Here is a 16,677-nt window from a genome sequence, read left to right as displayed (position 1 = left end):
AAGGTAGACACAAGGCAGATTTTAAATTCAATTTCATTTGCCCCATTTATCTGCGAGGTAATGGATTGAATGGGAATAGGGAGCAAGGTAAGGGGGGGCTGAGAGCGGGAAATGGATGGAGTGGGGGGCTGAGAGCAGGAAATGGATGGAGTGGGGGGCAGAGAGCGGGAAATGGATGGAGTGGGGGGGGCAGAGAGCGGGAAATGGATGGAATGGGGGGGCAGAGCATTGACCTGGGGGACAGTGAGGAGGGAGCAGAGCTATAGGAAAACAGTGTGGCTACAGAGGACAGTGGATAGATATTCTTTCACTGACCTTTAGTGTTTCTTTTGCCATTGATCTCCAGGTCTTGCTGTCTGGCGCTCCATCCTGTCACCTCCTAATCTAAACACCTCAAAACCCATCTCTTCAGCAAACCTTCAATATCTTTCTAACATCCCTTCCTAGCTCCACATCCAACTTAATTAGTTAGCTATGAAGTACCTTGGTCTATTAATTCTGTAAATGATGACATGGAAGTTGTTTCTTCCATGCATAGCTCCTACAAGACCACGACTTCAGTCCACAGCGACTTAAGGCACTTATGGGAAGTATCTTCTTCCTGTGAATTGTTGCAGAGAAACAACCTGAATTGTAAAGAAGGTGCTAGCGTGCTTTATGCTGCTTTTAGGAACATAAAATCTGACAGCACAGAAGGAGCCGATTGTGCCTTTTTACTCTTATGCTGCATAGCCCTGCCCAATTTTCCACTTCAAGTAATAACCCAGTTCCTGTTTATGAACATAAGAAATGGAAGCAGGAGGAGGTCACATGCCCTCTTGTGGCTGCCCTGCCATCCAGTAAGGTAACTGCACTTTCCCACCTGATCCTCATATCCCTTTGTGTCCGGGAATCTACTGATCTCTACTTTGAAAATGCTCATCAACTGAACAGCCACAGCCCTCTGAGGAGAAAATTCCAAAGATTCACAACCTCACTGAGTGAAGAAACATCTCTTTGTCTTAGTCCTAAATGGTTGCCCCCTTAGCCTGAGGCTGTGACTGTAGTACTGTAGTTACTCTTGAACCTGCTTCCATCACCCATTCAACCAGTGTATTAGGGGGAGATTGTGGCGTGCTGGTAACATCACTGGACTGGTAATCCAGAGGCCCAGTCTAATGCTTTGGGAGTTTGGGTTTAAATCCCATCATGGCAGCTAGCAAAATTTAGATTAAGTTAATAAATCTGGAATTAAAAGCTAATTTCAATAATGGTGACCATGACTATCATTAATCGTTGTAAAAAGCAGTCAAGTTCACTAATGTCCTTTAGGGAAGGAAATCTGCTGTCCTTACCTGGCCTAGCCTACATGTCTCTCCAGACCCACAGCAACGTGGCTGAATTTTAACTGTCCTCTACAATGGCCTAGCAAGCCACTCAGTTCAGGGGCAATTAGGGCTGAGTATCAAATGCTGGCCTTACCGGTGATGCCCACATCCCATGAAAGAACAAAATAAAAATCCAGATCACCACAACTCATTGTAAGGAAAAAAAAACTCATCCCTTGTCATTTGCCTTAAATTCAGAGGAATTTAAAAAAATTAATTCTCAGGATGTGGACTCTGCTGCCGGCAAGGCTGGTATTTAAAGTTGCCCTTTAAGGGATTGATGGTGGTGAGCTGTTGTCTTGAACTGCTGCTGTCCATCTGATGCCGGTACACAATGCCGTTAGGGAGAGAGTTCAAGGTTTGTCATGCAGTTCACAGAAGGGATGTAGTGTTCCTTAATATATTGTATCAGTAGGTAATGTTGGCAGAAATGTATTATGGAATAATCAATCCTAATGTTCCATGTCACCTTTCCTCACTCTGTGCTGTCTTGCTGCATACCATGGCACAGAACCAGCTCCTCGTCCATTCTAGACCTGCCTTCCCTGGGTGCATGTCAGCATCAGTCTGCCTGGGAGAGTGATCACTGCTTTCTTTGGCAGAAATATGCTAAAAAGATTGATTGTCACGTGTGGAGATCCAAATAAGCACAACATGACCATATCCTTAATATTCCAGAACTGTGTCACACGTCCTTCAGTTGCAAATTGATTGGCAACTTGGAGACAAGAGAGCAAGGATGAAGGGACTCTGATTAATGTATTGTGATTAGCGGTTTCCCCAGGGATATGTACTGGGGCCTCAGCTTTTCACCTAATATACCAATGAAGGAATAGAGTTGTATATTCAAGTTTGCAGAGTTAGGAGGTACAGTAAGTTGTATAGCAGGGAGTTACAGTGGAATATGAAATAAAAACAGAAAATGCTGGAAATACTCAGCAGGTTCAGCAGCATCTGTGGAGAGAGAAACAAAGTTAATGTTTCAGGCCCGTGACCTTTTATCAGAACTCTGAATGTTGCAAGATCACAGACCTGAAACATTAACTCCGTTTCAGTTGTATAGAGCTCTGGTGAAACTTCATCTGGATTATTGCATTCAGTCCTGGGCACTGTACCTCAGGATAGATATAGTGACCTTGGAGGAAGAGCAGTGCAGATTGACTAGAATGATAACAAATCTTAAGTGGTCAAATTGCAAAGACTGGTTCCTCTTGTATTCCTTAAGAGTTTTTGGCGGTTGAAGGGTGGCTTAATTGAGGTGTTTAAAATTATAGGAGGATTTAATGGGGCAGAGAGTGTGGAACTGTTTCCTCTGCTGGAGGGCATTCAGAACAAAGGGACAGCATCTTAATATTAACATCAGGAGTGAAATCAGGAAGCACTTCATACAGATGGTAGTGGAAATCTAGAATTCTCTCAGACAAAAGGTTGTCATTGCTGGAGGTTAATTCAAACTTTCAAGACTGAGATTGGTAATTGTTTATTAGATTAAGGGTATTAAGATATGGAACAAAGGTGGGTAAAAGATTGAACTTCCAGATCAGTCATGATCTAATTGAATGGTCTGAAGGGGATCTATTACTGAGTGACAGGTATAAGTATCAGGAAACTACTGATATCGTTCTCAAAATATTTCATAAAATCCCACGGCAGAAGGTGGCCATTCAGCCCATCATGCCTGTGTCGGCTCTTTGAAAGAGCTATCGAATTAGCCCCCACTCCCCCTCTCTTACCCTTTGGTCCTGCAAAGTTTTCCTTTTCAAGTATTTAACCAATTCCATTGAAATTGCTTCCATCATCCTGAATTGTTCTTATTTAATACACACTTTACTGAAACTTTTTAATTAGTATTTTCTGTTTTAGCTTAAGAAGAGCAAGAAGTGGAACTGCAAATTGTGTGGAGAAAAGCAGTCACTGCAGAAGGTGAGGATGCTGATCTTACAACACTGAGTCGCAGAGTGCAGGAAGAACCTTCATTGAATCAAAGAGGTTGTGCAAGCTACTGTTAGTGAAAAGTCTGGAGGAAGAGGCGAGCTCCACTAACAAAATGGCAGGCATGACTTTTTTCCAGTTGGAATCCCACAGCACAGGAGGAGGCCATTCAGCCATCATGTCTGTGCTGGCTCTTTAAAAGGTCTATCCACTTAGTCCCACTGCTCTGCTCTTTCTCCATGGTGCTGCACATTTTAACTTCCAATATTTATCCAGTTCCTTTTTAGAAGTTACCATTGAGTGCGTTTTCACCACCCTTTCAGGAAGTGCATTCCCAATCTTAACCACTTGCTGTGTGACAAAGTTCCCCTCACCTCCCTGGTTCTCGTGCCAATTATATTAAATCTGTCTCATGTAGTTACTTGCCCTCTTGCCACTGGAAACAGTTTCCCCCCTTTGGAGACGACACCTCCCTTCTTACTTTATCAAACCCCTCATGATTTTGAACTTCTCAATTAAATATCCCCTTAACTTTCTCTGCTCTAAGCAGAGCCATCTCAGCTTCTCCAGTCTCCATATAACTGAAGTCTTTCAATGTGTTATCTTATTTCATTGAATGTGATGTCGCTAGTAGGCGTGTAGGGAAAAAACACAGATGCACACTGCACACCAGGGATAATAATCCTTCAACACTTCTCCAACAGCTAATGAGCCAGGCAGCAAATGTAAATTATGAAAAAAGCCCATCATCCAAATGGGGAGCAGACAAATTTGTGTACGTCAGAATTCTGTTCTAAGCCTTTTCCCCTTATTCCAAATGTCTTCTTCAGAAACGTAATAGCAGTAAGTGGAATGATTTGATCTAGTGCTGACATCCCTGTCAGCTATGGCTCAATTGGTAACACACTCTTACCTCTGACTCAGATGGTTGTCCAACTCCAAAGATTTGAGCACAAAATCTAGGCTGATACACCCATGCAGTACTGGGGAAAGTGCTGCACTGTCGGAGATGCCTGTCAGCTGGTTGTAAAACATTCCATGATAATGTTCCAAGAGCAGGGGAGTTCTTCCAGGTGTCCTGGCCAATATCTATGACTCAGCCAACATCACTAAAAACGGGTTATCTGGTTACTTATCTCATTGCTATTTGTGGGACATTACCGTGCAAATTGGCTGCTTTGTTTCCTACATTACAACAGTGACTACATTTTAAAAGTGCCTCATTTGTTGTGAAGCATTTTGGGATGTCTCGAGATCATGAAAGGTGCTGTATAAATGCAGTTTTTCTCTAACTCTCCCCACCTTTTATTTTTCCGCATGATTAATGATTTTATGTAACAATCTCCCTAGGTATATGGCCAGGGCTCGGGGGCTGACTGTCGACGACATGTACAGAAGCTGAACATGCTGCAAGGGGAAAGAATGCAGGCGCTGGAAGCCGCTGCTTGGTAACATCTCATTCTTTTCCATCTGTCATCTGGGTTAATTAAATAATCCATAGAATAATAGACTATGGAAGGAGGCATTCAAACCATCCAGCTGTGTAGCACTCCAGAAGCTATCTAATTAGTTCCATTCTCCCCTGCCCCCTTGCAAATTTTTCCTTTTCATGTATGTATAATTCAATTGCCTTTCGAAAGTTACTATTAAATCTGCTTCAGGCAGTGCATTCCAGACCATAACAACTTGCAAGAAAACAGTTCTCACCTCCCCTCTTGTTAATTAACAGGAACCGAGTGGGAAGATTGATTGGCAATCTTAATGATTCTGGGTTTTGGCCTTTTGTTAAAATTGATTTGAATCACAGAATGGAACCGTCGAGCACGGAAGGAGGCCATTCAACCCATCGTGCTTCAGCTGGTTCTTTAAAAGAGCTATCCAATTAGTTCCACACCTCTGCTTTTTTGCCATAACCCTGCAAATCAACCATTCTTTTATCATTTCAATATCTAAAGTTTGCATTGTAATTTAGAAACATTTTATGACTGTGAACAGAGACAGCATCCCCCAAGACTCCTGAGAGTTATTTACAGACACAAGATACCTGTGTTTTTTTGGTGGTAGGGTGGGCTGATGGCTAGAATTTAATTCTAATTGTGGCCTAGCAGTCAGTTCATGTCCCCTTTTTCAGACGGAGGATGAGGAGAACTTTTTTCCCCTCAAACGGTTTGTTAGTCTGTGGAATTTCCTTCCCCAGAAAACAATGAATTTGTTCAAGGCTGAGGTAGACAGATTTTCGATTCACAAGGGGGTCAAGGGTTATGGGGGCAGACAGGAAAGTGGAATGGAGACCAGCCATGATCTTATCGAATGGCAGAGCAAGCTCAAAGGGCCAAATCACCTACTCCTGCTCTCAAGTCAAGTCTTATGTCCATGGGCTGTGGGTATTGTTGGCAAAGCCAGCTTTTGTTGCCCATCCCTAATTGCAATTATCCTTGGCATTTATAGACTATTTCAGAGGGCAGTTAAGAGCCAACGGCACTTGGCTGAGGGCCAGACCAGGTAAGGATGGCAGATTTCCTTCCCTAAAGGACATTCGTGAACCAGATGGGTTTTTATGACAATCGATGACACTTTCATGCTCACCAATACTGAGACTAGCTTTCAATTCCAGATTTTATTAATTAATTTAAATTCCACCAGCTGCAATGATGGGATTTGAACCCATGTTCCCAAAGCATCAGCCTGGCCTCTGGATAGTAGTCCAGTGATATGTCCAGTGATATTACCACTGTGCCACTGTCTTCAAGTAGATATCCAATTGGCTTTTGAAATTTCCTATGGATTCTGATTCCACTGGCCTCTCAGGTAACATTTTCCAGACTTTAACAATCCTCTGTGTGAAGAATTTTCTTCTCATACCCCCCCCCCCCCCCCCAGTTCTTTTGGTAATTATTTAAAATCTGACCTCTGGTTACTGACCTACTTGCCAGAGGAAGCAGATTCTCCTTACTTAGAGCCATAGAGGTCTACAGCACAGATAAAGGCCCTTCAGCCCATCAAGTCTGCGCCGCTCAAACAAGCACCTAACTATCCTAATCCCATTTTCTGTCACTAAGCCCATAGCCTTGTATGCCATGGCATCACAAATGCACATCCAAATACCTCTTCAACGTTATGAGGGTTTCTGCCTCTACCACCCTTTCAGGCAGAGAGTCCCAGATACCCACCATCCTCTGAAAAAATTCTTCCTCACATCCCCTCTAAACCTCCTGACCCTTACCTTAAATCTATGTCCCTAGTTTTTGATCCCTCCATCAAGGGGAAAAGTTTCTTTCTGTCTACCCTTTCTATGCCCCTCATAATTTTATACACCTCAATCATGTCCCCCCTCAATCTCCTCTGCTCCAGAGAAAATAGTCCCAATCTATCCAATCTCTCCTCATAATTAAAACTCTCTAGCACATCCTGGTAAATCTCCTTTGCTCTCTCTCCAGTGCAATCATATCCTTCCTATAATGCGGATTCCAGAACTGCACGCAATACTCTAGCTGTAGCCTAACCAAAGTTTTATACAGTTCCAGCATAACCTCCCTGCTCTTATATTCTATGCCTCAGCTAATAAAGGCAAGTATCCCATATGCCTCCTTAACCACTTTATCTACCTGTCCCACTACCTTAACGGACCAATGGACATGTACACCAGGGTCCCTCAGGTCCTCAGTACTTCCCAGGGTCCTACTATTCATCGTGTATTCCCATGCCTTGTTTGTCTTGCCCAGGTGCATCACCTTGCGCTTATCAGGATTAAATTCCATTTGCTGCTGATCAGCCCATCTGACCAGCCTGTCTATATCCTCCTATAATCTAAGGCTATCCTCCTCACTATTTACTACCCCACCAATTTTATTAATCTATCAAAACCCTTTATAAGTTTGAACACCTCCAATAGATCTCCCTTCAACCTTCTCTGCTTTAAGAAGAACAAACCCAGTTTCTCCAATCTCTCCATATAACTGAAGTTCCTCAGACCTGGTATCATCTTGGCAAATCTCTTCTTGCACTCTCTCGAATGCCTTGATATCCTTCCTAATATGGTGCCCAGAACTGGATCCAATAGTCTAGCTGAGGTCTGAGCAGAAATAATCTTTTGCATTATCAATCTCTTGAAGACAGGCTAAGGTGTGATTCCACGGGCACTTGCAGCTCCCACTGCCTCCTTAGCTGCGGGTGACTTTGTTTGATGCAGAGCCACCTGCTGTTCTGACCAAATATCCACCTGCATTGGATTCAAGCATAGGTCAGTGAATACCATTTGAGATCAGGAACCCTAGTTGGTTATAGAGTGAACAAGTGTTATGACCAGGATGGGAGGAGTGCACAGTAGATCTAGCCTCACTACTCCACAGGTTGCACCAATAGTTTAAAAGCTTGATTCACGTGCCAAAATAGCCAATCATTTACCTTCGCCATGTTACCCAGAATAAAAGAGAGTTTAGCCAGTCTTCTTTCAGTAAGCAACAAATTTATTAGTTTACTGTAAAACCAGTCTTGTTGAATAGAAAGGCAAAGCTTATTACCATACCGTCTGAAATCTGGAAGTGTACTTATTACTCTTTCGAGATACTGTAAGTCTGTCTCTGTCTCTCAAACGCACATGCACACATACACCAAAAAATAAAAAAATAAAATAAAAATAGAGGATCTCTGCCAAAAGTTAAAAGTCAAAGGGTCATGGGAAAAGGAAAGTTGGCGGAGCCCTTGAAATGGCATCCGGGTTATGCAGTTGGTCTCTCAGTGTTGAAATGCAAAACAGTCAATGACTCTTGCACTGCTTTTCAGGTGGGTTTGAGGAACACTTGCAGGTACTCTATTCCAGCACGTGGCAACTTAGGGGCAGCTTATATTCACTTCTGACTGTGGATTAGCTCTGGACTTCAAAAAGGCTGCTGTCTTCGTCTACAAAGCTGTTGGTCCTTTCTCTTCTCAAGCAAAACCAAAACCAACTTTTAAATACATTTTTTCCCAGGCATGTTTTTTTTCCCAGAACCGTGAACTACCATGTGACCCCTTTTGTAAACAGCCCACCAGGGTCGAGAAGTTTCCAGCTTCTTTAAAACTGCTTAATTACCAAAAAAGGATTTTTTTGGGGGGGGGGAATCAGCATTCAGAGTCCTGCATAAAGCTTTTTTAAGGGACAGTGTGTTTTAAACACAAATTCGTTCAGAACATTCTTAGCCCTCGAAGATGAACCATTTTGTGTGATTAAACTGGTCGTGACATAAGAATCTGGACCAGACAGGCTCCCTTCTTTAAATAGCAGTAAGGTTTTTAAAGCAATTGACAGCTTTCCGTTTTGTCTGGCACAATCCAACAAATCACCAGATTTCCCTGAAGCTCTGAAAAAGCCATATGGACTGGAAACATTGACTCTGTTTCTCTCTCCACAGATGCTGCCAGACCTGTTTTCCTAGCATTTTCTGTTTTTAAATCACCAGATTTATTGAATTCAATTTCACAACCTCTGATTGATTGAGTTTATACTTTGTCTTCTGGTTTGCCAGTCCTTAGTAATCTTTACTTCTGCCTCATCTGTACCTTTCGTTGTATTGTGGGGACTCTCTTTTCCATTTTACAGCAGGTCCATTGAGGAGCCAATGGGCTCAGACACTGGCTGCAATTCCCGAAGATTTTGTACAGTGAGTGACCAGGTAAGAGAGATCGAAATGAAAGGTAGGCTTACCATTAACTCATTAGATCTTCACACTAATTGATCAAAGGCGATATGGGAGCTTTGCAAACCCATGCATATCCATTTCGTGCTGCGTGTCTAATGCTTTGAACATCAGTTGGAGTGGTTTCCCTCAATATCTCAGCTGGTAAAATTACTTAGCTATACTGAATTCAATTAGAATGAGTCATGTATAGGCCGGACTGGGTATGAATGATAGGTTCCCTTTCCTGAAGGATATTACTGAACCAGTTGAGTTTTTAATGACGATCCATCCATAAATGATCAGACTTATTGAATTCAATTTCATGTTTGGTAGAATTTGAATTCAATTAATTAACCTGGAATGTTTGCGAGGCTTTGAATTCATGATCTGTCATAGCCACCAGGCTGCTGTACCCTGATCATTGCTGTTTGTCGGACACTGCAGCAAAGTGAGTGCCTGTTTTTAGCCTAATGAATAGTGTGTTTTGAAAGAAACAAATACTGGAATTGGATGCAGTTCAGAGAAGGCTCACTAGGGTGACTAATCCAGGGTGACGGATTTCCATCCCTAAAGGACATTAGTGAACCAGATAGGTTTTTATGACAATCAACAATGGTTGTCATGGTCACAATTACCGGGACTAAGATTAATTAAATTCTACCAGCTGCCGTGCTGGGATTTGAAGCCCCCAGAACATTAGTTTGGGCCTCCGGATTACTAGTACAGTGACATTACCATTATGCTACCATCTCCCCAGTGAGCAGGTTGGACCTATGCTTGCTTCAGTTTAGAAGAATGATTGGTGATCTTATTGAAACACAAGATTCTGAGGGGGATTGACAGGGTAGATACAGAGAGGATGCTTCCTCTCGTGGGAGAATCTAGAACTAGGGGGACACAGTTTCAGATTAAAGGGCCTCCATTTTAAGATGGAGATGAGGAGCAATTTCTTCACTCAAAGAGTAATTTATATTTGAAATTCTCTTCCTCAGAGAGAAGTGGAGGCTGGGTCAGACAGATTTTTGATCTACAAGGGAGTGAAGGCTGGCAGGGAATCAGATCAGCTAGGATCTTTATTGAATGGTGGAGCAGGTTCAACGAGCAGAATGCCTACTCCTGCTCCTATTTCTTAAGATCTTATTACATTATAAAGTGACAGTATCGTTATTTGGAAGTGGATCTGTGGTTTAATGTTACTCCTCTGACTTGGTGTTTTGCATAGAGTTTATTGACTCAGATTGAGAGCCCAGCCAGCAGCCGCTGGAGTGTTTACCTGGATCAGAAACCCGTCGAAGAAGCATCAGAGGATCGGGGAGAAGATGGAGAGGTTGTGTACATGGACCGCCAGCAGTTCCAGGCAGGAGTGAGGAATGCCAGCAGGGAAAGCAGGTCAGAGGTAGCAGGATGGAATACCATAGCAGTTCTGGGGGTCTGGGAGCCATTATGTCAATGGTGTGCCGCTCAACCATGCTGGTTGGGTCAACCCGTAGTTTGACCTTGGAGGAGGAGGTGGGTACACTGCCGTCTTGGTTAGTTTGGGGTGATGTTTGCGGAGGTTCCTGTTTCCAGGAGCTATGCAGCAAGCTGCAGTTGACTCTCGGACAGGGTGGGAGCTGACTTGGTTGTGACTCCTCCACTACTGAGGACTCATAGCTGTATGGGAGGAAATTGAATGAGGTGGGGGAATGGGCTATTCAGAAGATTGGTGTGTTGGTGGGAGCAGGGGCTTTGAAGTTACTGAGGATGCAGAATCACTGAATTCAAAGACTCGGTTAGGAAAACGTGTTGGAATCTTTCCTCTTTTCATCCTAGGAAACGCAGAAGAGGATTACAAAATGATTCTAAGCACCTGGATCCATATGGAAACTGTACTGATCGTGATGTAAAGGGGTCTGCTCAACAGAAAATGAGAAGCTGCCTGGTAAGAGTTTGACTAATGCAACTTGTGATTGTTGTGACTAGTTGGGTACTACAGAGATCAGTGCTTGGGCCCCAGTTATTCACAATATGTTTCAATGTAATTTTCCAGGTTTGCTGACGACACAAAATTTGGTGGAAATATGAGCAATGAGGAGAATGTTAACAGACTTCAAGGTGATTTAGACAGATTAAGTGTGTTGGGAAAATACATGGCAGATGCAGTATAATGTGGATAAGTGTGAAGTTATCCACTTTGTTAGGAAAAACAGAATGACAAAGTATTATTTAAATAAAGAGATAAAAACAAAAAACTGCGGATGCTGGAAATCCAAAACAAAAACAGAATTACCTGGAAAAACTCAGCAGGTCTGGCAGCATCGGCGGATAAGAAAAGGGTCATGAGGACTTGAAACGTCAACTCTTTTCTTCTCCGCCGATGCTGCCAGACCTGCTGAGTTTTTCCAGGTAATTCTGTTTTTGTTAAGTATTATTTAAATGCTGATAGATTGGGAAATGTTGATGTACAAAGGTTCCTGGGTGCCCTTGTACACCAATCACTGAAAGCAAGCATGCAGATGCAGCAAGCAGTCAGGAAGGCAAATGGTATGTTGGCCTTCATTGCAAGAGGATTTGAGTACAGGATCAAGGATGTCTGACTACAGTTGTACAGGGCCTTGGTAAGACCACACCCAGAGCATTGTGTGCAGTTTTGGTCTCCTTACCTAAGAAAGGATATACTTGCCAAAGTGGGAGTGCAGTGAAAGTTCACCAGAATGATTCCCGGGATGGCAGGATTGTCGTATGAGGAGAGATTGGCCTGTATTCATTGGAGTTTAGAGGAATGGGAAGGGATCTCATTGAAACATATAAAATTCTGACCTGGATGGACAGACTGGATGCAGGGATGACGTTTCTTCTGGCTGGAGGGTCTAGAACAAGAGGTCACAGTCTCAGGATATGGGGTAGGTCATTTAGGATCAAGATGAGGAGAAACCTCTTTGCTCAGAGGTTGGTGAACCTGTGGCATTGTCCACCACAGAGGGCTGTGGAGGCCAAGACACTGAACATATTTAAGAAGGAAATAGATTTTTGGACTCTAAAGGTGTCAAGGGGTATGGGGAGAGAATGGGAGTACAGCGTTGAGATAGAGGATCAGCTATTATCATATTGAATGGCGGAGCAGGCTCGAAGGGCTGAATGACATACTCTTGCTCCTATTTTCTCTTGCTGGGAAGTACCATATATATATATATATATATATATATATATATTTGTTGGGTCCCCTCTCTTGCTTCAGTTGCTCCAGGTGTCCGTCAAACCAGGAACAAGCCATGATCTTGTCAAATGATGGCAGAACAACTGGAGGGGATTATTTATTTATTTATTTATTTGGTGAATGCAAATCCCCAAAACCAAGTAATAGCCTCCTCATTTGCTGAGTTTAAGTTGTTTAGTCCATCACTTAATCTGTAGTGGGGACGCTCTTTGGTAATGTACAGCATTGTTTGTGTCTCTCCACAAGTGCAAAGTGGTTTGTACTGAGGCCCCATTGGCGGAGGTTGGCTGCCTAGGGGCCCTGGCCTGTCTTGAACCCATTTATCAAGGATCACTGCCGATGTGGCAGTTCGAAGCTGATTGGCCTCCTCCTGTACTTATGTGCAATCATTGCTCAGATGTTCTACTGGATAGATCACTTGACATTCCCTGGACATCCCCTTTCCATGGAGGAAAAGTCCTGAACTGAACTACAGGGAGGATACTTTGACCCTCCCGCAGGAACTGTGCTGAGGCCACAATTTGCTATTTGGATGGTGAAAAATGAAATCTCTGTGCTTCATGCTCAGAACTTGAGATCAAGTGGCCCAAAGGGTTGGTTTCCTCTGCACCCGCCTTTTGGACTGATTTGCCTTCACTGCACAGCAGTCAGCCTGAGTTTAAGAGCTCCCACATCTAGAGAAGATAAGGATGAATTCATGCTGTGACAATCTCCGGTACAGCAGTGTGTTCTGCCATTAACCTGAGCTTATTAGCTCCTCAGCATTTTTGAGAAGCTGTTTTCAGCCACAGTTCACCAGGACCATCTCTCCCTATACTAAGCAATCTGACAACAGTGCAAGAACCTGGGAAGTTTACAGTGCAAGAGGAAGCATTTGGCCCCCTGTGCCTATACTGGCTATTTCCAGAGAAACTCACCAAGGCTCCTTAGGCAGCACCTTCCAAACCCACGACCACTACCATCTAGAAGGACAAGGGCAGCAGATACATGGAAGCACCACCACCTGCAAGTTCCCCTCCAAACCACTTGACACCCTGTCTTGGAAATATATCGCCATTCCTTCACTGTTGTTGGGTCAAAATCCTAGAACTCCCTCATTAACAGCACTATGGGTGTAGCTACACCACAGGGACTGCAGCGGTTCAAGGATGCAGCTCACCATCACCTTTTCAAAGGCAACTAGGGATGGGCAATAAATGCTGGCCTAGCCAGCGACACCCAAACCCTGTAAATGAATTTTTAAAAATCTGAAACTGATCCCATTGTCTCTCATCATCCAATATTGTCTTCTGCTTCAAGTATTTATCTGGCTGTCCCTTAAAAGATACAATGGTCTCTGCCTCCAACATTCCTTGTAACAAAGTATTCCATGCTTCTGTGTAAAGAAATTTCTCCTACCTTCTCCCCTCACTCTTGAGTGACAATTTTAAATTGATAAGCATTGTCCCTGACACTCCAAACAGAGGACCTTTGAAATGTTTAAACTATCAAACCCAAAGTATTCCAAATAAGCTGAGAGTGGAACCAATAAACCTCTATTTAAATTCATGAAAGGTTTATTGAAAAGCGGTAGTTGGATAATGTGTTTTACTCAAAAGCTGATATTTAGAATAATCTGCTCCACCGTGTCAGCATGGCTCAGTGGGTAGCACCCTTTGTCTTTGAGTTAGATTATGTATTCAAGTTCCACTCCAGAGATGTGAGCACTAAAATCTAGGCTGACACTTCATGCAGCACTGAGGGAGTGCTGCATCATCAGAGGGCTGTCTTCACATGAAGCATTAACTCGAGGCCCTATCTGCTCTCTCAAGTGTACATGAAAGATGTGATGCCACTATTTTGCGGTAGAACCATGGGAGTTATCCCTGGTGTCTTGGCCAATAGTTATCCCTAAATTAATATTACAAAAAGCAGATTATCTGGTCATGATCACATTGCTCTTTGTGAAAGTTTGCTGTGAGTAAATGAGTTTCCCAGTTTACTTTACTACAGCAGAGACTACACCCCAAGCGTACTTCACATTGGTAAAGTGCTTTGGCACATCCTGAGGTCATGAAAGTTGCTGTAGAAATGGCAAGCCTGTTTGTCTGTCCATGGCATGGTAACCAATCATCAATAGCTGGATGTTATGGTAATTGAGTTATGGTACCAGCAAGATGGGCTTTGATGGAGAGTCTGGGTGCAAAAGGGGGAGTTGATGGGGGAGTTAGAGTACCAGAGGGATGGACTTCAATCACCAAGAGCCTCTCTTGTTCTCAGCTTCTTGTATGTTTATACTGATATTTTTCTGTGTTCCAGGAATATGTGAATTCCACACCAAGTGAGAGCAGAAACAGGAACCCAGAGACTGGAGATACGGAAAGGAGCAACATTTTAAACCGGTCACGATTAGAATCTAACCCAGTGGTCTGGCTGAGAGATGAGAGCCAGCGTGACACAGCCGCTTACCCAGCCAAGAGACAGGGTGCACAGGCCTCTAGGTGGGATCGATTCCTACCTCAGAGTAGTACAGAAGACAATGAATTCATCAATCATGACTTTGGTGGGTCTGAGGAACTCACTTGGAAGAGGGGTTTTCCTTGCACCAACCAGCCCTCAGAACGTTTTGTACTCGAAGATCAAGGTGAATATGTGGATGGTTCTGCTCTTTCTGCAGGTTTGGCATTTGCTAGTAATGACTGGCCAGGTTCACCCCTTATCACTGGAAGAGTTACAGAGCGAATTGTGACTCAATCACCTTCTCTGGAACTTGTTGAAGAAACCACGACGGTGCTGGGCTTACCTGAACTTGCCAGTGACGCTCACCAATCCAGCAGTACATGCAGAGCTGTGAAGGATATCCTGGCGCACGACCCCTTCCCTACATCCCCACACAGTGCTCCTGGAGTTTTGCACATCCTAAACTCAGGGCCCTCCTTGGCCCCACGCACTCTAACGGCCCATCAATTCTCAGCTCACGGGACGCCCAGTACAGCTCCCGGGTTACATGTCAAACCCAGCTCCTTTCTGTCACTCTTTCAGACGGATGAGGATTTTGACGATTTGTGTGGTGAGTAAAATGGGGAGACCTGCTGACATATCATCAGACCAGCATCATCACATGATGTTCCTGTGCGACTTTCATAAACTTATGCTAAATCCACCAGTGCATTTTTTTAATGCCGGCCTTAATCTAAGGAGCATTCTTAAAATTAAAGGTGGACTGAAAAATTATTTCACGGTGTTTGTGTGGAACAGCAGCAGTTGAAAATTGAGGAACTTATTCCCTCCCTCCCATTATCCCCTGCTACTATTTCTTGGAATGCTTGTTTCTGTAGAATGATTGGGATGTGCTAACAGTATAGCCAGAGACAAAAGATTCATGTTGCTGCTGGATGTAGCCAGTTTATGGCAACTCTGAAAGAACTGGGTGAGGAGAGGGATCAACCATGCTATCTTGCTGGTTCACACGATGCTCATGGTCTAAGAATCATAAATCGTTGGCATTGTCATTACTTTGGGTGACTGGACAGATATTCTGTTACAGCCTTTGGTTGCAGAATAAAAATCATATCCTTTGTCCCCAGTCTTGAAATGAAATCACATTCATACCCAAATACCAAATTCATCATTTTCTCGCACAATGGGAGCAGAACAAGAGTTTAAACAAACCGGGGAGCAAATCTGAGGGTATGCACTGAGTAAAAAGGAAGGTTGATTGAAAAGTGCAGCTTGTTGCTGGCAATGGATTGCGAAGTTTGGTTGTTGACTGTTTCTCAGGGGGTCCCACTCCAGAGGCAAGAGGGTATAATACAGCTGACACTCCAAACAGTTCCTCAGTACTGCATTTGGAGGTACCGTCTTTCTGATGCCACATTAAACCAGAATCCTATCTACTCTCAAGTGGACGTAAAAGATCCTGTGACATTGTTTCAAAGAAGAGCATGAAAGTTCTCCCTGGTGTCCTGGACTAATATTTATTCCTCAGTCACCATGACTAAAGCATACTATCTGGTCATTACCATGTTGCTATGTGTGGCGACTTTGTGTGGACGTTGATTGCAGCATTTTCTACAACTGGACTACAGAATAAAACTAATTAATTGGCTGTAAAGTGCTTTGGGATGCCCTGAGGCTAAGAGAGAGGCTATATTTAAGTCTTAAAAATGTGGCCCTGTAATTCAAATGTCAAGCAATGGTTTTTTTTTAGCGAGGTGGGGGTGTTGAGTGAATTAAAGCAACCTGTAAATTATGACCAGTTTTCTCCTCTGAACGTGTTGTAATTCTTGAAATCAAGGAATGTGAAAGCAAAGAGGACAGATGTAGCTTCTTCACAGAAGCCCATTTGGCCCATCAGAGCTATGCTGGCCCTTTGAAACAACTGTCCAACTTTTAATTCCTTTCCCCAGCTTTTTCACCGCAGCCCTATAAATGAACTCTCTTCAAATACAGGTCTAGTGTATGCCTTTTGAAAGTTCCTTTGGAGTCTGATTCCACATTGCTTTTAGGAAATGCATTCCAGATCATGTGCACTCCGTTGGTAGAA

The 16,677-nt window shown here is 43.4% G+C and overlaps 1 protein-coding gene across 1 annotated transcript in view; it reads left to right on the top strand.

Moving 5' to 3' along the window:
• The window catches only part of LOC121280699 (MRN complex interacting protein), a 28,631-nt gene extending 12,248 nt beyond the window's left edge, over positions 1-16,383 (top strand). The window contains exons 2-7 of the mRNA XM_041192806.1: positions 3,231-3,290; positions 4,650-4,747; positions 8,878-8,950; positions 10,179-10,345; positions 10,769-10,877; positions 14,451-16,383. Coding sequence (XP_041048740.1) covers positions 3,231-3,290; positions 4,650-4,747; positions 8,878-8,950; positions 10,179-10,345; positions 10,769-10,877; positions 14,451-15,209 — 1,266 coding nt within the window. The 3' untranslated portion in view covers positions 15,210-16,383. The remainder of the gene's footprint in view (positions 1-3,230; positions 3,291-4,649; positions 4,748-8,877; positions 8,951-10,178; positions 10,346-10,768; positions 10,878-14,450) is intronic.
• The last annotated feature ends 294 nt before the right edge of the window (positions 16,384-16,677 follow it).

This window comes from Carcharodon carcharias, chromosome 8, assembly GCF_017639515.1.
Source record: "Carcharodon carcharias isolate sCarCar2 chromosome 8, sCarCar2.pri, whole genome shotgun sequence".
Classification (NCBI taxonomy): Eukaryota; Metazoa; Chordata; class Chondrichthyes; order Lamniformes; family Lamnidae; genus Carcharodon; species Carcharodon carcharias.
This window is presented reverse-complemented; position numbering and strand designations above follow the sequence as displayed.